Genomic DNA, 25,116 nt, shown 5'->3' with positions numbered 1-25,116 from the left:
CCAACACAAACAAGTAAGCAAACACACAGATTACAATTTTAAGACTTATAAAATGAGAAAAAGTCAGAATGTTAAAATGGGTAATATCAGTGAGGGGACAAGCTTGCTACTTTATGTAGAGATTAGGCAAGGCTTTGGAGAAAAGCCAACAATGCAAAAGTAGAAGAGCTAGAACAGGCCTAGCCTCTGAAGAGGATTCCTAGAGTGTGGCCAATGGAATAGATGGTGGAACGTAGAACCCATAACTAGAGAGGAAATGTCAAGGCATACAAAGCCTAGGGCATTGGAAGGTGGATTTATTTAAGTCTTGAAGCACTGAGAACACTCACAAAACTTGTAGGTAGAGAAAAACTTTGAGGGAAAGGAAAGGGCAGTTTAGCCAGTTGTCAATTAGCTCTGAGGGAGCAGGGAGGTTGCAGGCAGGAAACAGTGGCAGCAGGGAACCAGGAGAACAGGGATCGTCCTGGCCCACCCTCTGGCCCTGAACCCCTAAAAGGCTGTGAAGAACTGTGTGGGACACAGTAACCTCAGGGCCAGTCAGAGAGCCGAGGCAACATTCAATACTTGACTCAGCAATTTCCTGATGAAATGAGAGAATTGCTAACTGTAAAAAGAGTTCTTGAGTGTATAGAGAAGGGTTGGGGTGAGAGCAGGGGGTGAAGGGTAGGCAGAGTCCAGTTAAGGAAAACAAGACAGGATGAGATGAGAGTTAGAGAGAAAATGGATGAATGAAGCATAATGAGATTTCCTTGGTCTGAAAGTGAGAGGATCAACCATTTTCTGAAGTTATGAACCCTAACATTGTAATGATTAAAATACCAGTTCTTTTAAGAAAACCTTCTGCTCTATTACTTGCAATATCAGACAAATACCTCAACCTCATTTTTCATAACTTGAAGATAGAATCATGACGCTTTTCTACTTGTTAGAGAAATTATGAAATGGACAAAGACTGTAAGCTCCCTAGAAAAAGTGTTTAAATAAACCCATCCATCATAACTGATTATTTTATGAACATATTCAAAGACAACTGAAGTAAATAAGACTTCTAAAGCTTCTATTATATTAAAATCACTCAAAAAAGTAATAAAAACTATGTTGAGGCTACAGTGTGAAAATTTCCCCCAACTTCTCTCAGGGTACTTCAAGGTTGATTTAACATGGAATATAATTTTTATGATACTCTATACATAATAAAGCTATTTCTATCCATAAAACAAATAAAATATCAAGCTGAACTTAACCCAGGGAAAACACAATAAATAAACTTTGCACTCTAAAAATGTCATTGGTCTTTCATTCATATGGAATAAAACCTAGCAAATAGACTTTTACCTACTGGACACTAAATAAATTGAAGACAGTGAAGTTGATAAGGCAAATTTTCTGAGCATTAGAGATGACAGCTCTAGACTAGCACTGCCTAATAAAAATATAATGTGAGTCACAAGTGCAGTCCAAATCTATAAATTTTTCTTGTGGCCACATTAAGTAAAACAAGTAAAAAGAAACAGGTAAGATATTTTACATTTTTTCTGAGTCGTTGAAATCTGACGTATATTTGACACTGCTAGCATATCTTAGCTCAGATGAGCCCCATTTCAAGTGCTCAGCATCTACATGAGGCTAGTTGGTTACTGCACTGGACAGTGAAGCTTTAGCCCTTTCAAAGACTTCCAGAATATCTAATTACTCTCTAATTGTAATGTTCAGGATTCTCTAAGTCTAAAAGAAAGAAAAAAAAGAAAGAAAAATAAGTAGATACTAAAGAAAAAATTTTCGAGAGAAACCCAGAACATCCAAAAGAAGGCCCAAGGCCCCACAGCAGCTGGCATTGCTTCACAGCTGGGCTCCTGTTGGGTAGCCTGAGGCAGAGGCTAAATTAGCACCTCCTTAGAGACCCAAGAGCCAGTGTACCCAGTGGTCAGAGGGGGACCATCCAGATTACAACTCCTCAGATCCATAAGGGACACACTCAGGGGGGCAGACTCAGTGAGCACCAAAGCCCCACTGAAGCAAGTCTTGCCCCAGAAGGGTGTCTCCAGCACAGAAGTTCTCCCACTGCAGACACCGCTGATTCTCACTGCCAATTGGCCTGGGGGTCAATTCCTCCCAGTGATCCTACAATAATCAAGGCTTAACTACAACAAGACTGTGCGCACAGCCCACAAAGGGGTGCACCAAGAGTGTCCACCTCAGGTAACTGGGGAGGCTGAGCCACTGGGCCCTATAGGACACCTAGCACACAAAGCCACTCTATCGACACAGGGAAGCAGCCAAAATGTGGAGACAAAGAAACAGATCACAAAAGACAGAAATGGAGGAAAGCAAACAACTGGATATAGAGTTCAAAACCACACTTTTAAGGTTTTTCAAGAATTTTCTAGAAACCGCTGATAAATTTAGCAAGACCCTCAATAAGTCTAGTGAGACCGCCGATAAATTTAGTGAGACCCTCAAGAAATCTAGTGAGACCCTTGAGGTTATGAAAAAGGACCAACTAGAAATTAAGCATACACTGACTGAAATAAAGAATATTATACAGAGTTCCAACAGCAGACTAGAGGATCGCAAGAATCAAGTCAAAGATTTGAAATACGAAGAAGCAAATAATACCCAAAGAAAAAAGAATCCAAAAATGTCAAGATAGTGTAAGGAGCCTCTGGGACAACTTCAAGCGTTCCAACATCTGAATTATAGGGGTGCCAGAAGAAGAGAGAGAGCAAGATATTGAAAACCTATTTGAAGAAATAATGACAGAAAACTTCCCCTACCTGGTGAGAGAAATAGACTTACAAATCCAGGAAGCACAGAGAACCCCAAACAATAGGAATTCAAAGAGGACCACACCAAGACACATCATAATTAAAATGCCAAGGGCAAAAGACAAAGAGAGAATCTTAAAAGCAGCATGAGAAAAACAGTTAGTTACCTACAAGGGAGTACCCATATGACTGTCAGCTGATTTCTCAACAGAAACTTTACAGGCCAGAAGGGAGTGGCAAGAAATATTCAAAGTGATGAATAGCAAGAACCTACAACCAAGATTACTTTACCCAGCAAAGCTATCATTCAGAATTGAAGGTCAGAGAAAGAGCTTCACAGATAAGAAAAAGCTAAAGAAGTTCATCACCACCAAACCAGTATTATAGGAAATGCTGAAAGGTATCCTTTAAGAAGAGGAAGAAGAAGAAAAAGGTAAAGATACAAATTATGAACAACAAATACACATCTATCAACAAGTGAATCTAAATATCAAGTGAATAAATAATCTGATGAACAGAATAAACTGGTGAATATAATAGAATCAGGGGCATAGAAAGGGAGTGGAGTGACTATTCTGGGGGAGTGGGGGGGAAGAGGCGTGGGGGGGTGGGGGAAGAGACTGGACAAAAATGGTACACCTATGGATGAGGACAGTGGGGGCAGGTAAGGGCAGAGGGTGGGGTGGGAACTGGGTGGAGGAGAGCTATGGAGGGAAAAAAGAGGAACAACTGTAATAATCTGAACAATAAAGATTTAATTTTAAAAAAAATTTTCTTCACTGAAACTGCTATTGAAAACAAGAATCAGGTCTACTAGTTCTTATTAAATACTAAAAAAAATCTACCCAAACCTCCGATCACTTTTATAGTAACTCATAGAGAATATAGATTTGCCTCATTTTTTCCCCAAACAGCAACAAAGTTAACTCCAGAATTTGATTTCCCAGTTCCTTAAACAATTAAATATTTATTGGCATAAATAATAAAACAATCTTACCTAAGCCATACAGAGCAATTCTTGTGCTTCCTTTTTGAAGCAAAACTGGACTAATGTCTACCTTCTCCACAGACATTGAACGTCCAAAGTGATTTACAAATCCAGCACAACTTAAAATATCCAGGGCACAGAGCGCGTCTGCCTACGTAAAATATTTTCAAAGAATATTACTGTATATTAAAAATAAGTAATCTGCACATCATATTACCTATTAAAGTATATTCTATATACCAGTTACAAAAACATAGATTCTATATACTAGTTACAAAAACAGATTAACATAGTGTTTTCTCGAAACAAAATTACAGTACTAAAAGTTTTTGCTACCTTTTTTTCTATTAGAAATGACCTCCAACTGGGATCATATGCAAAATGCAAAGTAAACATTATTTCATCAATTTTTATGATGGCTTGGCCACTGAAAAATAAAAGCTAGCCATGAAATAAGTGCTTTGTAATATTAAGGAGGCCTCTTAAGATGGGGGGTGGGGAAGACTAGATAACTAGTGATTTATAATATTCATTAACAGATAAAACAAAAAGATATTTTGAGTTTAGGACTTCTATTATTACTTCCAAATAAACAGGTAATAAGATAACCTAATTTACACTTAAAACTGTATATGAAACAATCATTTCCTACAGGTGAGATTCTATGAGATAAGAGATACAAGATTACATGGTGAACTGTAAAGCACTGTACAAGTGATAGATGTTTGCTTTTTGCTACTCCTGGTTACTTATTGTTCATCTCAGCACTAATGAAATAAAAGCATACTTCACACACCAATTGTTAGTCCAGGTTTTTAAAAATTATCTAAAAAGCAGTATAAAAGCTTTTATGAATGATAAAAAGTCAATTTAACTTTTTAACTCTATTTTAATAAAAACTGCTTTCCACAGACAAACTAAATTGGTCATTTCTAAAATTTCAACTGTAAGAACCCAATAATTACCCCTGTGGGATCATCATGATTGCCATGAATACTAAACACTGGAATCGAAATGTTGAGATTGTCATCTTGGTAGTTCACCCATGGAAACCTTAAAAAATAAAAAATAAAATTTTTTTAAAGGTTCTGTAAGAGACAAAAGCTGTTTCCCCAGTATCCTCTAAAAAATAATGCATTATAGGCAAACTGGATGATTTAAGTTGGCAAATGACCACAAGTGAGAAGTTTAAAAAAATAAAATCAAAGGCAACAATTTATTTCAATTTAAGTTTGAAAATATGTCAAAGTACTACGCTTTATTAAAGAAAACCCGTGCGGCTCAGTGGTTGAGCTTCGACCTATGAACCAGAGGTCACGGTTTGATTCCCAGTTTGATTCCCAGTCAGGGCACATGCCCAGGTTGCGGGCTCGATCCCCCATGTGAGGAGTGCAGGAGGCAGCCAATCAATGATTCTCTCTCATCATTGATGTTTCTATCTCTCTTCCTCTCCCTTTCTCCCTGAAATCAACGAAAAACATATTAAAAAAAAAAATAAAACCCTACCATAACAATGCTTATGAATTGTATAAAACAATGATATATCTAAATAATGGGACATTAATAGGTTTCAAAAACTTAAAAGCAATTGTGCAAGGTTTTTATTTGTAGAAGGGGAAGGGCAATAAACACATCCACTTTTTTGTATTTTTTAATCCTCACCTGAGGTATATTTTCCATTGATTTTTCTTTTTTTAGAGAGAAGGAAAGGGGGAGAGACAGAGAGACACATTGATGTGATTGATGTGAAAGACATACACGAATTGGTTGCCTCCTGCAAGTACCCCGACTGGGGCCAAGGACCAAGCCTGCAACCAAGGCATGTGTCCCTGATCAGAATCAAACCGGGGACCCTTAATACAATGCTCTATCCACTGAGCCAAACTGGCTAGGACAACACATCCACTTTTAAATCCAAAAACCTAGACTAAAAATTCCAGCTCTATCACTTTCTACTTATGCAACTTAATATCTCCATCCACTCCTGTCCCTAAGTCACCTAGCTCGCCTTCTCAGGGACAAATGACATTAACTTGTCATTTATCTTTGCAAAATTACCTTATATCTGTACAAGCACATAAATACACCTCTTCCTTCTTATACAAATGACAGCACAATAGCGATTACTGCACCCTACCTTTATCATTTAACATATTTTCGAAATCATTCTGCACTGTCCATAAGCAGCTTCCTTGTGCTTATCTGGCTGGACAGTACTCCACAGTATTGATTATAATGTGTTTATAAGTAGTTATCTACCAATGGACATTTAGACCATTTCCAGTCTTTTGTTTTATAAATAATGCTCAAGTCAGTAATCCTGTACAAAGCTGTGCCTGTAAGAGGACAGGAAAATATCTAAAAGGGAATTACTGGTCAAAGAGTATGTGTGCCTTTTTAAATTTGATAACCACTGCGAATTTCCCTCCATAGAGGTTGTACAAATTTATACATAATACAGATAGAGGCCTGATGCACAAAATTTGTGCACAGGTAGGGTCCCTAGCCTAGCTGACGATCAGGGCCAATCGGGGCCTTCCGGCTGTCGGCTGGGGCCTCCCTTCCCCAGCTGCTGGCCGGGGCCTTTCTTCGGTCCATGCCGCCCCTGGAGGTCAGCGCACGTCACAGCAAGCGATAGAACTCCCGGTCTCCCCCTGGAACTCCCACAGGGACACTTTGCATATTAGCCTTCTATATATAGACTAGATGCCCGATGCATGAAATTCGTGCAAGGGGCTGGGCTGCAGCTTCATCCAGAGGATCGTCCAGAAGGTCATCAGGCTGTCTAGTCTAATTAGCATATTACACTTTTATTATTATAGATGGCAATTCATAATAGACAGTTTCCCCTTATTCCACCAACATAATACTTTATCATCAAGCTTTCAAATCTATGCCAGTGGTTCTAAATGCTAACTGCATGTTCGAGTTATCTAAGAAATCTTTTAAGAAATACCAATGCCCATGACACACTCAATGAGATTAACTGGCCTGACATCTGGGCATAAGTATTTTTTAAGATCCCTAAGTAGCTAAATGAGCACCAGGATTGTGAATCACTGATCTATGCCAATCTAATAGGAGAGAAATATTTCAGTATACTTCATTTTGTATCTTTCTTTTTTAAAATACATTTTATTGATTTTTTACAGAGAGGGAGAGGGATAGAGAGTTAGAAACATCAATGAGAAACATCGATCAGCTGCCTTCTGCATACCTCCTACTAGGGATGTGCCTGCAACCAAGGTACAAGCCCTTGACTAGAATTGAACCTGGGACCTTTCAGTCCGCAGGCCAACGCTCTATCCACTGAGCCAAACCGTGTCAGGGCTTGTATCTTTCTTATGAATGAGCTTCACTTTATATCTTTCATATTCTTTTAACATGTTCAAATGCCACTTCATTTCCTTTTTTGTGAACTATGTCTATATTCTTTACCTATTTTTTTGTATTAACTAGTGGATTTTTTTATTGACTTGAAAGAACTATTTATCTATTGGGGAAATTAGACCTTAATTTGGAATTAGTTGCAAATATTCTTCCTTGTTGAACTCACTTTTGACTTTGCTTCAGGCAGTTTTTGTCATGCAGAAATTTACTTTTACAAAGACAAAAGTACCAATCTTTTCTGTTAAGGCTCCTAGACTTCTGTCATAGTTAGAAAGCCCTTTCCACATTTAGATTTTCAAAATATGTGTAACAGCTTCTCCTAGTACTTTTATTGAATAATCCCTATTTTTCATATGAGATACAAGATGCCATCTTCATCAAATACTAAATTCCTACATATATTGAAACTACTTCTGGAATTTACTATGTCAAAAGGACATCGGAGGCAATCTGAAAGAACACCCAATAACTAAAGCTGGTACAATTTATTTGAACAACAAAATAGATTACAACAGTTTAAATTATAACCCAAAGGGGGAAAAATGAGTTCATACTAATAAACAATTAAATTAGCTCCTAATGACAGAGCCAACTGAATAAACAAATAAATGGGAGACAAGGGACAAATCTTCCTTAATAAAGAATGACAATCAATAAATGTAGAAAATAAAAAATCACTATTAGAACAGCACAGTTATAACTGCTATAGGCAAGAGCCACTAATGAATGCTAAAATTAGTGGACAAGCTTTAAGAAGAAACAGAATAGTTGCACGGCCTCTAAATATCCCTCCCAAAATATTTTATTTACTAGTAACAGTGGTAATTTTAACTATGGCCATAAATTTTTTGACACTCCTTCCTCTCTCCTGGAAGTGAAACTTAATTCCCTCTCTTTGAGTGCAGCTGGATCTAGCAACTGCATTCTAACAAATAGTGTATAGAAAGGGGAAAAAAGGAACCTGACAGCAGAGAAACCTGGCATATACCACCTTTACCAGATGATCAAGGTTAACCTCACCAGTGATAAACCATGTTGATAGCATGTACTCCTGATAGGCTATGAGAAGGGCACTTCACCTCTGTGGGGAATATTCTTCCCCAAAAACCATAATCCTAGTGTAATCACGAGAAAAAGCCAAACTGAGGGACATTCTATAAAATACATGACCAGTACACTTCAAAAGTATCAGGATCAAGCCAAGCCCTAGCTGGTTTGGCTCAGTGGATAGAGTGTCAGCCTGCAGACTGAGAGGTCCAGGGTTCAATTTCGGTCAAAGGCACACGCCCAGTTGCGGGCTTGATCCCCAGTAGGGGGCATGCAGGAGGCAGCCGATCAATGATTCTCTCTCATCATTGATGTTTCTATTTCTTTCTCCCTTCCTCTCTGAAATCAATACAAATATATCTAAAAAAAAGTTTCAGGATCATAAAGACAAAGAAAGACTGAGAAACTGGTATAGGCTTAAGAAAACTAACATTTCAACTAAATGCAATGTGGTATCTTAATACAATGTTTAAGAAAAAACATGAGTATCTTTATGACATAGGGTTCTTGGTTGATATCATAAATAAGTACCAAAAGCACAAATCTAAAAAAAACAACAACCCCACACTATAATATATTTGACTACATCAAAATTAAATATTTCAATCAACAAAAGGCACCATTAACAAAGTCAAAAGGTAATCCACTGATTGGGGGGAAAAATACTAATTATACAGAATATATAAATAACTTCTGCAAAGTCAGTAGCATTAGGCAAAAATCCCAAATTAGAAAATGGGCAAAGGATATGAACAGAAGAGGATATCAAAATGTACAACAAAAATTCAAGAAGATATTAGTCCCACATTAATTAGGGAATTGCAAATTAATATAATGATGTACAGAAAATTCAAAGAACATTTACTATGAAAACAGGCTATAATAAACGTGAAATGGCTCATTGTTGATGTGTTTGTGTCTTTTACAGAAGATACTCTATATAAGGAAACTTCACGTAAGCACATAAATATACTTACTTACTAAAACCAAAGTTGACTGACTGGTCACTGATAATTTCAAACTGTACAGGACGATCACCCATGCAATATTTTCTTAATTTCTCGAGGCAGGTATGTAATGTTTTTCTTGAGGGCTTATTTTCATGAAAAAGATCACCACCTAACAAAATAAAATCCACCTAGTCAGCAGAAAAGTGTTAAAATTAGTATGTTTTATAGACAAAGTATTTCCATAGATGAAAGGTAAAAAATATATATATGTAAGATGCAATTATATATGAAAATTTAAATTTTTATATTTTACTCATTCAAAGCACCTTGCAATCTGGTGATGAATCTGACTCCAATTTAGTTTTCTCAGCTACGTTCAAACAAGCTATCTTCAAATTACAACACCAATCTCTTAACTGATGCAACCCTAAGTGATCACATTTTTTCCATTATTCAAATCAAGGATAAATGTAGCACTTTAATAGAACCTATGGAAGAGATAGCTAATTCAATCCAACTTATTCATTAAATTTATTCAACAATTATTTAGAGTTCCTACAGGCACTGGCAGCTAAAGAAACCATAATCTACAAAATCAGGGGTCCTCAAGCTATGGCCCGCGGGCCACATGCAGCCCGCCGAAAACATTTATCCGGCCCGCCGGGTGTTTTTGCCGCCACTGTGTGCATAGGAATTTGTTCATAGTTTTTTTTTAAACTATAGTCCGGCCCTCCAACGATCTGAGGGACAGTGAACTGGCCCCCTGTTTAAAAAGTGTGAGGACCCCTGTACAAAATCAATAATGGCCCTGCCCTCATTAAATACTGACAATGTGCAATAAATACCCTGTACTAAGCCCTGAGGATACAATGATAAATAAAATACAATTCCTATCCTAACTGAAAATGTTCAAAATATAATGGAAGAGACAAACTCTTCTGTATCTAGAGATAAGTCAGACTGACATGCACTAGAATAGGTATGTAAACCAACCAGGAGCAGAGATGCCATTACAGTGAATTCTAACTGAGGAAAGGAAATTCCTCTGAGAACACTAAGTCTGGGAAGGATTTGCCTACAGTGTTACTATGAGGCTAAATGAGATTCTGAGGAAGGGCATTCTATGGAGCAACCAGGGAGAAGAAACCACACCAAACACTGATGCTTTCAGTAAGTGTTCCATCTGCCTGAAGAAATTTGATGAAGTTCTTAATTATACAAAAGAACCCAGCAGTACAGATCACTGTGAGCTATAGCGGGCGGCGGGCGGGGGGAGCCAAATACACCATTTTGGCATGGGGACTGTTTTGAACTGAAGGCAATTAAGACCCAGCTGACTCAAGACAACCATTTCTACCTCTCCCTCAACTGCCTGAAAAGTTTAGATAGACAGCCTATACCAGGAAGAGACAATTATCAGAGACAACTCTGTATCAGAAAGCCTTATCTGCATTGCCCAACATCTGCTCTTCCCATCTTCCCGTGAACTGCCTTCCTCCCCACACCCCTCTGAAGCCCCACACCCCTAATCCCATCTTCTTTTTGCTCAGGATGGTATGTGAGCCTCCATTACCTAACTACCAGGGAGTCTCATACTTTTATGTATGAAATTTGTTTTTCTCCTGTTAATCTGTCAATATAATTATCAGACCAGCCAAAGAACCTTGACAGGAAGGGAAAAGTTTTCCATCCCTACAGTAGTCAGAGAAGCTTTAATAAAAATGTGGTATTTAAGCTAGGTCTTCACAAATGTACATGATTTGAGTAAAAGAAGAAAATCAAAATCAAAGGCATAGAACAGTGATGGCAAACCTTTTGAGCTTGGCGTGTCAGCATTTTGAAAAACTCTAACTTAACTCTGGTGCCGTGTCACATGTAGAAATTTTTTGATATTTGCAACCATAGTAAAAAAAGACTTATATTTTTGATATTTATTTTATACTAGGGGCCCGGTGCACGAAATTCGTGCACTGGGTGTGTGTGTGTGTGTGTGTGTGTGTGTGTGTGTGTGTGTGTGTGTGTGGCGGGGGGGGGGGGGGGGGAGTGTGTCCCTCAGCCCAGCCTGCCCCCTCTCACATACTGGGAGCCCTCAGGCATTGACCCCCATCACCCTCCAATCGCAGGATCGGCCCCTTGCCCAGGCCTGACGCCTCCGCCAGAGGCGTCAGGCTTGGACAGGGGACCCCCATCTCCCCCTGATCACTGGCTCTGGCCCCCGCCCAGGCCTGAGGCCTCTGGCCCAGGAATCATGCCTGGGCAGGGGACCCCCATCTCCCTCTGATCGCTTGCTCCACCCCCCGCCCAAGCCTGACGTCTCTGACCCAGGCTTCAGGCCTGGGCAAGGGGACCATCATATCCCCCCAATCCCCGGCTCCGCCCCCCACCCAGGCCTGATGCCTCGGCCAGAGGAGTTGACCCTCATCACCCTCCGATCACCAATCACCGGATCGGCCCCTTGACCAGGCCTGAGGCCTCCGGCAGAGGTGTCAGGCCCGGGCAGCGGGGACCCGCAGCTGCAGTGGCCCCGCGATCGTGGGCTCCGCTTTAGGCCCAGGCAAGGGACCCCTAGCTCCTGGGACTGCCAGCTTCGACCGTGCCCAGCTCCCATCGCTGGCTCCACCCCTACTTCCTGCTATCACTGGCCAGGGTGGAAAAGGCGCCTGATTCTCCGATCATGGCTGGGGGGCAGGGCAAAGGCGGCCCCAGGGCCGCCTTTGCCCTGCCCCCCAGCTCTTAGCTCCCCCCTGGGTTTCCAATCACTGTCAGTGGCAGGGGGCTTCTTCCTGCTTTCCCTTTCGCCTCCCTGCATTGTGCCTACATATGCAAATTAACCGCCATCTTGTTGGCAGTTAATTTGCATATAGCCCTGATTAGCCAATGAAAAGGGTATCGTCGTACGCCAATTACCATTTTTCTCTTTTATTAGATAGGAGGATATTTAAATGCCCCATTTAATAAAGAAAAATCAACCAAAAAAAGAGTTCACGTGTCACCTCTGACATGCGTGTCATAGGTTCGCCATTACTGGCATAGAAGAAACAAAACAACAAAACAAATAAAAAACAATTTTAGGGGGAAAGGGAAAAGGGGAGTTGTTGTTTAAATGGTATAGTTTCACTTTTCCAAGTTGAAAGGCGATCTGGAGATTGATTATACAATAATGTGAATGTGCTTAATGCTACCGAAGTGTACACTTAAAAATGGTCAAGATGGTAACTTTTATTCTATGTATTTTACCAGAAGGAAAAACTTTTTTAAAAAATATTTTTTTTTATTGATTTCAGAGAGGAAGGGAGAGGAAGAGAGAGAGAAATATCAATGATGAGAGAATCATTGATTGGTTGCCTCCTGCACACCCCCTACTGGGGATCAAGCCCACAATCTGGCCATGTCCCCTTGACCAGAATCAAATCCGGGACCCTTCAGTCCACAGGCCAACGCTCTATCCACTGAGCCAAACCAGCTAGGGCAGGAAAAACTTTTTAAATATTTTTAGGAACTGGTTTGTGATCCAGGGAATCTTAGGAAGGACAGAATTGGCTTCTGTGGTATTCGGGCCAAAAGTGAATATAATTATGAGGAGGTAAATGTCAGATATATCCAACTGAGGACTATTCTACAAAATAACTAGCCTGCACTCTTCAACAATGTCAGTCACGAAAAACAAAGACAAACTACATGAGACGAAAGACACATGACAACTAAATGCCAAATGCAATCCTGGCTCAGGACTTGGATACAACCTACCTGCCCCCAGACTGGTATAACAGGCATTAATGAGACACGTAGTAACATCTTAAAATTACATAATGGTATTGAGTCAATATTGATTTCCTGGTTTTGGTAAGTGCACTATTGTTAAACATGCAATTTACTTTAAATGGTTCAGAAAAGTGTGTGTGTGTGTGTGTGTGTGTGTGTGTGTGTGTGTGTGTGTGAAGAGAGTTAAGGCAAATGTGGTAAAATGTAGGAAAATCCGGGTGGAGGGTAAGGATTTCTTTGTACTATTGTAGCAACATTTCTATAAGGCTGATATTGTTTCAAAATTAAAGGATAAAGAAAGGAAGAAAAAAAAGGACTCCAAGGAACTAGGTTGTAGAAATAAGGCGGATTACATAGCATACATAGGCCCTACTAAATAGAGGACTTCAGAGTAAGGAAGAATTAAGGCAAAAAGTAAATATACTATGTATCTGGGGCAAAAAGTAAATATACTAACCATAGGGCTGTGAGGGGAGGAGGCAGTGAAACTTAAGGAATGCAGGGAAGGAAAACAAGAAAAAAAGAGAAGGAAAGGGCAAAGTGGGGGGGGGGGGGGAGCTTATGCTTAAGGAAAGATATATTTTAACACCTAAGAGTTAGAAAATAAAGGAAACAGGATTCTCTCTTGAGCCCTAGACTGATATTTCAACTGCCTGCCGTTGAAATATTCAACTGTTTCCTTGAATGTCCTACTGGAATCTCTAAACCCACACGGTCTAAATCAGAATTCATCACCTTCCCACATGAAGCAGTACCTCTTCCTTATTTAAAACCTATTCCTATTATTGGTACCAACATTCACCCAATCTTAACACACTTCAGTCACTGTCATCCCCTTTTCCCTTACCCCCACCTCCTACAACTAACCGAAGTATGCAAATCCTATCTTTGGAATATCTCTTGCATTCACTTCCTCTTTTCCATCCCATGCTATCACTTTAAAGAGGCCTCAAACTGGTCTCCAATTCATGCTATTCCTTGTTGCCAGAAGACATGCTACTGAATAGGGTACAGACTCCTCAATCTGGCATTTGAAGCTCCCCTCAATGCAGTTCAGATCACGTTTCTGGTCTTTCAAGATGCTTTCTAACAAACACGTGGCCTACCAGTGAGTGCACCAGACCTGCTGTTCCCGACATACATCATATCGGCTTACTTGTGTGCCCTTCCTCCTGCTTCCTGTGACATGTACTTTCTCTATACTCTTCATCCATCAAAAGCTCAAGTTAAATGCTACCTCCTTCATAGAACTCATCTTGCTATCCCCTTCTAAACACCATCTCTTCCTCCTCTAACATTCCAGAAAAGGCTCTTCATAATTTTCTTATGACTCTTATCACATATGACCTTGCATCTGAGCATTTTGGATATTTGTCTTATCTCAAATTTGGCTGCTATATGTTTTTTGAAAGTAGAAACTATGACATTTCTGCACTCAGAAAATGCCCCATCAATATTTGTAAATCTTTACCGACTATTTTCAAAAGTAACTCCTACTTGAATTAAGGGCACAAAGCACACAAAACCTGCTTTGGGTTTCTAGTATATTGATATTTAAATAGGCAATGTGAGCACATAAGCATATAAAACAAACCTCAAATTTTAAGAAGAGAAAAGAGCCTGCTGAGTAAGGAACACTGAAAAACATTAAACCAAACTTACTTTATTTTCCTGGGCAAGTCTTAAAATTTCATCAAGTGTGACAAATGTATCGTTTCCTCTGACTGCATCTTTCTCCATAAATCCCAGATGAATGTCAGTTGCCACTAAAATTTTAAATGTATTTTCATCATCACTGTATTAAAAAAGAAGAAATGTTTCAATATAACTCATTAAAAGAATGTTCAAGTAAATTGAAATCTAAATTTATAAAGCAAATAATGGCAATAAATCACTTTGGAGTAAATCACTTTTCTAGTTTTAAACTAAGTCTGAATTTGAAGTATTCAAAAGATCTTTAATGTCACATAGTTTTGCCTACCACTAATTCAATACATAACAAATGTATACAAATTTTTAAAAGGTCTGTGACTGCTTAAAAAATGTAAAACCTTGGTCAAAATACTGAGCCAGCCTGCTGTTGCAGCATCAAGCCAGTGGCTACAGGGTATTTGAAAATGGTATTACAATGCTGCATGATTCAATAAACTGGGGTTAATGCAAGACAATACAATACGTGTGGATGAAGATGTAAAAGAAGCCATAAGGGAGTTCCCTGAGAACCTGTATAATGACAAGGTGTTTTGCATTAAGAGAGCATTGGACCTGTCTGTGAGGCAGCAGATCTTGCCTAAAGAGCAGTGGACACAAAATATGTGGAGGGTAAATTCTACCTTGAACCATATCTGAAAGAAAAGAAAGAGAAGAATGGGCCAAGAAGTAATCATGGAATCAAGAAATAATCATGGAATCAATCTGTGGATGATTGCCCTATTTTTCACTAAACCATATATATATATATCCCAGTGCACGAAGTGTGGGGGGGCGGAGGGGGGGATCCCTCAGCTGGGCCTGCGCCCTCTCACAGTCTGGGACCCCTGGCTCCTTACCGCTCGGCTCGCTGTTCCTTAGTGCTGCAGAGGAGGCGGGAGAGGCTCCCCCCACTGCTGCTGTGCTTGCCAGCCATGAGCTCAGCTTCTCTGGCTGAGTGGTGCTCCCACTGTGGGAGTGCACTGACCACCAGGGGGCAGCTCTTATGTCGAGTGTCTGCCCCCTGGTGATTAGTGCGTGTAATAGTGACCAGTGGTTCCACCATTCGGTTGAATTGCATATTAGGCTTTTACTGTATAGGATATGCATATGTATATGTATATATAATTCAAAATATATATTTTATACACGCACTTCAAATCTTTATATGCAAGAGATTCTTCCAGAAAAGATTTATCTTCAGAAAGTTTAAAAATGCTTTGCACACAGTTCTGATTGCTATGTCTGAATATTTTCAGCTCATATTACTACCCTATGCTTCCACAGCAACTTATGAATTACTTTCATAGGATTCTCTCACTTAAACATCAAAATTAATCTAGGAAAGACATTTTTATTCCAATTATACAAATGAAGAAACTGAGGCAAAGTTTAGAAAATTGCTAACTTGCTTAAGGTCATAGTATTAACCAAGAAATTAAAACCAGGGTGAAAGACTCCAAGTCAAAAGCTTTTCCACATACCTGTTCCTTGTCCTTTTACTTATTTTCTTTTTTCTCAAAATCATTTCCAATTTATTCAACACTAGAGCAATTTACTCCTCTAAAAATTTGCTCCAACAGACTTGCCTTGACTAGTAAGACTTTACCATGAAAGCTCAAGAATATATTTTAAGACAAACCTAAGAAACATAAACTTACATACTATAGCAACATAATCAAACTGCTGCAAGACCCAATCTTTCAGTTAATAAACACATAGTATGAATTTTTAAACAGTCCAAATAGTCTTTTTGATGACTATCACTTCTGCTCCGTTAAGCTACTTACTGCTAATTTATTAAATATGTTTTCTTTTGGGGTGATCTTAGTTGATGGGCTTTAGAAAACCCAGAGCAACAAAAAAGATTCCAGACGACGGTTGCTTACAGGGCATCTGCAGGACTCATTTCTATGGTCAGGCCAGTTCCTCTAGGACCAGCTTTCTCGCCGAGTAATCCCCGGTTCGGCGCTCAAAAGTCAGAAAACTCACTCGATTCCAAATTCTAAAAACAAAATTACATTATTACAAAACACGCATTTTTTTAAAAAAGCAGACTAGCAATAGTGGACGAGTCTCATTTTCACCTAAGTACCTACTGTACTTTTTAAGAGCTAAGAATAGAAAATAGCACATCTCTCGTGCCGTTCTAGTTTATGATTAAGCTCGTGGACCACCTCCCTTTCCCTGTGGGAAGCTGTTAAATTGATGGGCAAAATGTGGTTCTGGTTTAGCACACGAACAACTCTGAGTGAATGTTCAAGGAGCCTGGGCAGGCTACTCTGCAACCGGGAGGCGACCCCGCACTTCCGGCTCAGACAGCAAAGGAACGGGCTAGTTCTGTAAAGAGAATGAACGGCCGCACCCATAACGCTAGTGCAAATAAACAGAAACACGTGGTCTGCGGAGAAATACCCTCCGCCGACAGCGGGACGAGTGGGCAGCGTATGTGGGAGGAGAGGCTGCTGGGGCTGAACCTCTCCCACGTCCAGATTCGCAGCGCCGGGAATTCAAGCCTAATCAGGCCGCCGCCGCCGCCGGACTCTGGGCAGCAGAACGCGGAACCCCCCAGGACTCCTCCCAGCCCACCCAGCCCATTCTATTCAGAGGGTGAGCCACTCGGGGCTTCCGCCCGAGATTCTGCATGTATAGGAGGCGGGTACGACTCCTGAGTTACCCCACTCTTAGGTCTCTCCGAAGCTACACCATCGGGACCGAGGCTGTCTTTTACCCGGAAAGGAGTGAGATGCGTGAGCAGAAAAGCAACCGCCCGGCCAGAGCTCGCCTCTGAGATCCGCTTGGACAGAAACCTGAATTCGGCGGGAGCCAGAAGCCAGTTCGCTCCCTCTCGCGATACCTCATTGATGACGTAGGCGCCTCAAGCCCTCTTCGGCTCTCATTGGCTGTCGAGCTCCGGGAGGGAGCTGGGAAACTATCAGCGAGGCCCCGCCCCCGCACAGGAGCCAATCCCGAGCAGCCGAGGGGACGAACCCCGGAAGCGAGGTTTGCGGCGGCGAACTCCCCTCCATAAGGTGGGTAACTCTTCCTGGCTCGTCCTGGCCGCCGGGGGCCACCTAAGGCCTCCTGTCCGCTTCTGGGCGGGTCACCTGTCGACCCCGCCGGCAGCGTCGCGGGTTCTAGGTGGGGCTGGAGCCGTTACTCTGCTCCTGGTGGTTCCCAAGGCCGGGGAGGCGACGCCGGGCCTGGGAAGTGGCCCCGGTGCCGGCGGGCCGGGTTGGCCCCCCCCCCCCCACCGCCTGTCACTCCCACTCCCCGGAGGTGGAACTTTCAGACCTTCCGTCTCACAGGCCGTTCTCCGCTTCCCTGAGCCGGCGACCTCGGATGGAGCGCATCCGCATGGCTTTGTGCTGACAGCAGGAGGGTCTAGTGCGGTAAAAAAAGAAGTGAAACTTTTAATTGAGGAAACCTGGGCTTTCGGTTCTATTGAAGTTCCTTAATCGAGGGCAAGTTATTTTCATCTCTCCGAACCTCCGCTCCTTCACTTGTAAAATGGGGTTTATGGCCCCACCTGTCGTGTATGTGTCCATTAGGTTAAGAAACACCTTATTTTTAAAAAAAGCAAAAATAAAACCAAAAACCCACCCTATTTCTCCCTAGTGGGATATCACCAAGTAAGAGTCCTGATGGACTTTTAAAAATCCTGAACCAGGGCGTGCACCTGGCTTTAACTGTTTTAGACTAAATCCACCAAGAAAATTTTATGTGCAGTTTATTGTATCCGGAGCAGTAAATTCAAAATTTACAAAAAGAGAGGCGTTATAAAAAGGAGAGGTGGCCCACGAGATCTGTTCTATAAATTGATATAACTAGTTCATGTTATGTACTGGTGTTTATTGTTTCATGATTAGATGTATGGTCATTTTTGTGTCGCAAAGTTCAGGGCATCGTTTGAGAACAAAGGAAAAAGTGAGAACTAAAACATAAAGCAGTTCTGAGAGTGTCTCTCATAGACTGAAAGCTGGACAGGCCTTGGGAATTCTTTAGTAAAATCCTTCTTAACATTTTAAAATGAAATAACAGGTCCAGAGAAGGCACTCGACATGAGTGATAGACTTAAACTCAAGTTTAATGCTCTTGGCACTACTAATAAAGTCTAATGCATTAGGATGGTATACTCTCAAACTTGTAAAATTAGGTAGAAAGAAATAAGTATCATAGGGGTATGACTAACTCTCCAACTTCTCAGAATCCATTCCAGTCAAAATCAAGTGATGTAGGGCCTTATTTAAATTTAATTCTACAATATTTCTTGCTGTATTTAAGTGGGACATAATTGTAAGTTAAATATAGTCCCTGTACTTAAACTTACTATATTTTAAGAAGCCAAAAAACAAAATTAGTGGAGAAATAAAACCATATATAGCACAAAAAATGTAGAATTTGAGAGGGATCTAATTTGAGGATTAAGAACGACTTAATGAAAGACTTAACATCTGAGAAGAGCCTTGAAAAGATAAGAATTCAAACAAATATAGTTGGGAGGCTAAAAATATGGTATTTTTTTTAAAAAAAATGTATTTTTTCAGTTACAATTGACGTACAACATTATATTAGTTTCAGGTGTACAAAGTGATTAGACATTTATACCTTACATAGTGATCACTTCGATAAGTAAAAATGGTATTTTTAAAATACTTTTTCTTCTCATTTTCTTTGGTTGAAGTCTAATATGCCATGTAACTCTTTAAGCTGATACTGATTTATAAATCAGTATGGCAGCCTAGCAAAATAAGCATCACTTCCTCTGGGAAGCCTTCTCTAGCCCCTTAGGACTGGGCGAATGGCGGCCCTCCAGAATGCTCATGGTACCTGGACATGGTCCTGTCGTAGCCTTTAACCGGCTGTCTTCCGGTCACTCCAACTCGACAGTAAGCTTCTCGAGGTTACGATGTGGATCTTGTTCATTACTGAATCCCAGGAGCCAGAGACAGGCATTCTATTCATATTTCTTAAACGAAGGCGTGAATGACAGCCAAAATTCAGTTTCAAAACAATAAGCTAATTAAGAATTATAGTTGTATATCAGTGAATAGGACTACTTTTCAAGCAATGAGCTTTCCCAAGCCTGAAATTATTTAAGTAGAAATAGGATAACTATTACAGATGTCATGATAAAGATAGGTCTGCACTGAAGAGTTTGGGACACATGTCCTTTGAGGGCTCTTCTATCTCTAAGGATCCCTGATTCTTTTAAGTAGTTTTTGTTTAGAAGTTTTTGTGTCCTCTCTATAGCATCTAGGTGTCTGTTTTATTAAAATGTGTCTGGCTTGCCCTGGTCGATGAGTCAGTTGGAGCATCATCCTGTATACTGAAAGGTTGCAGGCTCAGTCCCCTGTCGGGGTACATACCTAGGTTGCAGGTTCGATTCCCAGTTGGGCCATGTACCGAAGGCAACCAATCAATGTTCTCTCTCTCAGCTATGTTTCTGTTTCTTCCTCTCTCTCTCTCTCTCTCTCTCTCTCTCTCTCCCCCCTCTCCCTCCCTCCCTCCCTCTCTCTATTCCTCTCTCTAACATCAATAAGCATATCCTCGGCTGAGGATTTTTAAAATGTGCCTGTCTTTATTAGTTACAATTTAGAAGCTTCAAGCATGTATCACCCTTAGCATAATACAACAGTATCTAAACCAATAGGTTCAAAATAAATATACCCATACGTCAGAGATATTGTGGGTTTAGTTCCAGACCACAGCATTGAAGCAAATGGTAATCTTTTTGCTGGTGGAGGGTCTTACCTTCAGTTTGTAAAAAAAAAAAAATGTGAAGCATGATAAAGTGAAGTACAATAAAATGAGATAAGACTGTACAGTTATAACCACTGTCTTAGTAGAAGCAAACAATAACAAAAAAGAAATATTAGGTTATTAAATATACAGATAACTGAAATCCATCAACTCTGATATCTAGTAAATATAAAGGGTATCAATAAACACCAAAAAGTTTAGACAAGGTTTATTTGTGTGTGTGTTTATAAGACTTATATATGATGTTAATAAAGCCTCAATTACTGTTTTCCTAATCATTTTTTGTTTGTGTTTTCAGATCTTGATGGATAAAATAAAGCAGACATAATTCATCTCTAAAAAGATTATTTATACGCTGGTATTGGAAATGCTTTGTGTGTAGAATAGTAGTAAAAATGGAAAAAGAGCAAGTACATGATGGACAACCAAACCCAGAGAATTCCTTGGACTTTTCTGAACACTTTAACCAACTTGAGTTGTTGGAAACACATGGACATCTTATCCCCACTGGTACCCAAAGTCTCTGGGTAGGGAATTCTGACGAAGATGAGGAACAAGATGAAAAGACTGAAGAGTGGTATCAATTCAAAGAAAAAAAAATGGAAAACGATCCAAGCAAATTGCTTCTTTGGGCTGCTGAAAACAATCGGGTAAACAAACAAAAAACCGTTAAGGAAGAAACCATAATATAATAGGAAAAGTATTCGATTTGTAGCCAGAAGACCTGTCCTTGAGCCTCTATTTGATCTGTAACTCTGGGGAAATCCTATTTCTGAACCTCTATTTTCTTATCAGTAAAAGTGGCCATTTTAATATCTGCCTCTTTTATGCAGGGTTTTGAGGATCAAATGAGGCAATGTACATGAAAGTACATGTTCAGCTGCAAAAAGTCAAATTAGGTATTTGGGGGGATTTAAGGATAATTAACTATGAAGATCACAAGCAATCATCTGTATTTTTAAATCATTTATATTGTCAGGATCATCCTAGAAATCAGTATTATTTAGGAAAAGGAGGATGGGAACTAACATTTGTTGGATACCAACTATACCATATGCCTTATTATTTGATGGAATGCTTTTATATTCCTAAAAATAGATAATATTCCCTTTTACAGAGTAAGAAATTGAGATTCAGGAATATTAATGTGCCCAGGATCATCCAAGTAGGATGGTCCTACTTAACATCAAAAGTCTACTCTTCCCATGCAGCCACTTTCACCTCATTTTACTAAGTCCCCTCATGTGTCTTAATAAACTAATGAGTAAAATGCCTTGCATTTTTGCATAACTTTTTAACCCAAGAGCACACTGTATTCCACCGCAGGTCCATAGACCAAACTTCCTTGAAACATGTCTTAGGTTGTTTTAGTTAGAAGGAATTGAGCTGTTTAATCTCTAGATTTCTCTGTTACCATTACACTCTGATAAAGAAGTTTATTTTTTAAAGTTTTATACATTATGTACATTGGTGTGCTGCTCCTCAGAAAAAAAATCAACCTGTTACGTTTTCTTTACAGTGACATATAAAAGATTAAATATAATTATTCATCTAGGTCTAAAGCTTTTATGCAATAAGCCTTAGTTGGACCTGGGAGTAAATATATGGTTTGATATTCAGAGAATCACATTCTTAGAGTCAACAGTTTATGGTTAACACTAACTGGTTCATTCTTAAATCATTGACCCTCTCCCTCCAAAAATGAAATCTTGTTTTCATTTTAAAGTCATCTGCTAACAAGCTTTTTTTAAATTTCATTAAATCTAACATCACTAGACAGTTTAATTTTCTCGATTTACTGTTTAGTTTTGAGTTGGATCTTTTAAATATCTCTCTTTTCTTTTCAGCTGTCTACAGTACGGAGACTACTTTCTGAAAAGGCCACTCTTGTGAACACTAGAGATGAGGATGAGTACACCCCTCTTCATCGAGCAGCCTATGGCGGACACTTAGAGGTTGTCCGTGAGCTCATTGCACACGGAGCAGATGTTCATGCGGTGACTGTGGATGGCTGGACACCCCTGCACAGTGCTTGTAAGTGGGATAATGCTAGAGTAGCTTCTTTCCTACTTCAGCATGATGCAGATATCAATGCCCAGACAAAAGGCCTCTTGACCCCCTTACACCTTGCTGCTGGGAACAGAGACAGCAAAGATACCCTAGAACTCCTCCTGATGAACCGCTACATCAAACCAGGTCTGAAAAACACCTTGGAAGAAACTGCACTTGACATTGCCAGGAGGACAAGTATCTATCACTACCTCTTTGAAATTGTGGAAGGCTGCACAAATTCTTCACCTCAGTCTTAATGGTTCTAATCATTTAGTACCAGTGCCTCCTTTCTGTGAAATGTCAAAAATCCCCATAAGACAAAGTTGACATCAAAAGTCTTACTACAAAAATTCAGTGGTACTCGTTATATCCTTCCAAGTGAATTGCCTGACCTTGATGTCAAAATGTATTTGAAAGTTGTTTGGATATATCTTAAATTATTTCTGTGGTTTTTATCAGAAAAATTTTAACTTACCTATACTTAAAAATTTGTCATGGGTTGTACAGAAAACTACTGATATTTTTGGTGCTGATCCAAGGAAAATGTATTTTTAAATATCCCCATCCTGAATTTTTGTTGAGCATTTAGTATAATGACATGTATTTTTATAAGGTAAAGCAACTCAGAATTCAATTTAAAAGTCTTAAATATACTGGTGCAGTTCAGCTATCATAGCCATTTGCTTTCATTTTCAACCATAAGAGCTAACGTAGTGATTTGAATCTTCATAAGTTAATAAAGTCTAGAGCCTAGATCTTTGTGTTTTAGAACCTAGACTTTTAGGAAAGTAGTTAGCTGGATGGTTAATCCATGAATGTTATATACTGCCTCTCCTACCACAATTCACCCAGTCCTGAGGACAGTCCTACCTCACCCGGGTCCACCTACGTAATCCTTATTCTACTGGTGAGTTAGCATGACTTTTAGACATGCCTACAACTAAACCTTGGTCCAAGAGATCGTAATATATCTGCTACCCTGCTGGTTTTACCTGCCTAATCCTGCGGATTTGGGCACTGCTCCTATAGCCTTTCAAGTTCACAGGAAGTACTGATTTTCCAGGGTCCTCTTTTTATACAAACCACACAAAGGCCAAGTGACAAATGAAAAGGAATTCTAAGAGTGAGGGGATGATGATTATATTGAGGCTAGAACCGCACAGTGGCTTGGGCTTTTTTAAAAAGCTACAGTGTGGATAGTGACAAAAGCATAAATATAAATATTCAAAAAATAAAAGTTTTGAACAACAACAAAAAAGGCATGAATTCTTTTCTTAACTGTATATAGCATCCTTGAATCCATAGCATATTTGTTCATCTAGCATACATTTACTAAGTATCTTCTCTCTCAGCCTCTCCAGCAGCAGTTTCCCATTGACTACCAAGCCCTTCTGTGACTATTCCTGAAGGCTTTTCTCATATCTTCTCAACACCAGAACTAACACTAGACAAAGGGCACTAAATTAGTGATCCCTTATTTCAATTATATTTTTTCAATGTCTATTTTGAATCAGCACTTGTAACCCAACCTAGACTAAGTAATGTTGTTTAATCAAATATGTGTGGCAATTTTTAGATTAGAATAAAATCGCATGATCTCTGAAAAGTTCAAGGTAATATATGGACTGAATCATTGTGACAAACAGGTCTCAAGAGTTAGGAGAACTTCAGTTGTTTTGTGATACCTGGCAAGGAGATGTCTGGGTTTCAGAGTATCAGTATCTATGATACAAGGGTTTTGGCAGAAAGTGAGAGTTGCTTTGTATTTAATCTGACCCAGATGACAGATACAGCTAATAGACGGTATAACAGGACCCCTCCTATCCCAGTAGACTGCTAAATGAGGCTGCCTGGTTATCTGGAAGGCAAAGAGCCCATGGCTCCTTTCTTAATTGGGAATGAGTTGCATCCATGATTTTATATAAGCTTTCCACTTAAGTGTAGGGCCAAAGAAGCCACCTATTTTCTGATCAGGAGGTGAGTTGACATGTAACTACTTCCTGGTTTTCAGGCCTCAGCACTAAACTAGTGCATGGAAATCCCTTCTATCCCTTAGGGCAGAGTTTATATCATTTGCTTCCTTTATACTTTTCTTAATATTTACTAGACTCTTCTGTCTACAGAAGTCATTCACTAATCATGCTTTTTACTATATTACTTACCTGTACTTTCTAGTTTAAGAAGGCTAAATAACTCAATTTGCAAACAAAATTTTCTCTTATCTTGTACTTAAAAAAAAATAAAGTATATGCTTTTCATAACTAAGGCCTTAACTCTGATTAACTTATATGCCTTTTTTGTGATTGTTTAAGGGACACATCATAATTCATAGGCACACAGTGAAATAAAATGGCTTTGTTATTTTTAATCTTAAATACAATTCTCTGGAGAGTTTACTGGCCTACAACCTACCACAGTGATGGTATTTTGAGTCTTTGAGTCTAAATGGATGTGTTGGCATTTATCACAATATCCACCACTATGCTAGGACATCATGATCAAAAGAAACCCAGAGAAGTAGCATGTACTCTGAGTCGGTCCCATATCAAAATGAAACCTCTGTGTCAGTTCTTGATTCCCCATCAACACATACACCACCTTCACCCTGCCTAAAATGGCTCTAGGAATTGGTGGAACTTGGAGGTACCAAGCATGATCACAGTCACTGATTATGCCATTACTATAATAAGTTTATTGTGGAACGCTCTAA

The 25,116-nt window shown here is 39.7% G+C and overlaps 2 protein-coding genes and 1 pseudogene across 5 annotated transcripts in view; 2 read left to right on the top strand and 1 right to left on the bottom strand.

The window, feature by feature from the left end:
* MRE11 (MRE11 homolog, double strand break repair nuclease) overlaps window positions 1–17,458 on the bottom strand; it is a 78,966-nt gene extending 61,508 nt beyond the window's left edge. The window contains exons 1-6 of one of the 4 annotated variants that reach the window (XM_059708120.1): window positions 17,323–17,458; window positions 16,481–16,596; window positions 14,565–14,697; window positions 9,168–9,328; window positions 4,719–4,806; window positions 3,763–3,904 (exon numbers count right to left, since the gene is read on the bottom strand). In XM_059708120.1, the coding sequence (XP_059564103.1) occupies window positions 3,763–3,904; window positions 4,719–4,806; window positions 9,168–9,328; window positions 14,565–14,697; window positions 16,481–16,500 (544 nt within the window). In that variant the 5' untranslated portion in view covers window positions 16,501–16,596; window positions 17,323–17,458. Of the gene's footprint in view, window positions 1–3,762; window positions 3,905–4,718; window positions 4,807–9,167; window positions 9,329–14,564; window positions 14,698–16,381; window positions 16,597–17,268 lie in introns of those variants that run through there. The other 3 variants (XM_059708121.1, XM_059708122.1, XM_059708124.1) reach the window with 3 other exon arrangements.
* Window positions 14,963–15,285, top strand: LOC132242046 (cytochrome b-c1 complex subunit 7-like; annotated as a pseudogene).
* A 31-nt stretch (window positions 17,459–17,489) lies between the features above and the next one.
* On the top strand, window positions 17,490–24,671 carry ANKRD49 (ankyrin repeat domain 49). The gene is made up of 3 exons (XM_059708132.1): window positions 17,490–17,623; window positions 20,653–21,004; window positions 22,202–24,671. The coding sequence occupies exons 2-3, from the start codon at window positions 20,750–20,752 to the stop codon at window positions 22,661–22,663; spliced, it is 717 nt and encodes a 238-aa protein (XP_059564115.1). The 5' UTR covers window positions 17,490–17,623; window positions 20,653–20,749; the 3' UTR covers window positions 22,664–24,671.
* Window positions 24,672–25,116: the final 445 nt, after the last annotated feature.

This window comes from Myotis daubentonii, chromosome 9 (assembly GCF_963259705.1).
Source record: "Myotis daubentonii chromosome 9, mMyoDau2.1, whole genome shotgun sequence".
Classification (NCBI taxonomy): domain Eukaryota; kingdom Metazoa; phylum Chordata; class Mammalia; order Chiroptera; family Vespertilionidae; genus Myotis; species Myotis daubentonii.
The sequence above is the reverse complement of the archived record's forward strand: the minus strand, read 5'-3'. Positions and strand labels throughout refer to the sequence as shown.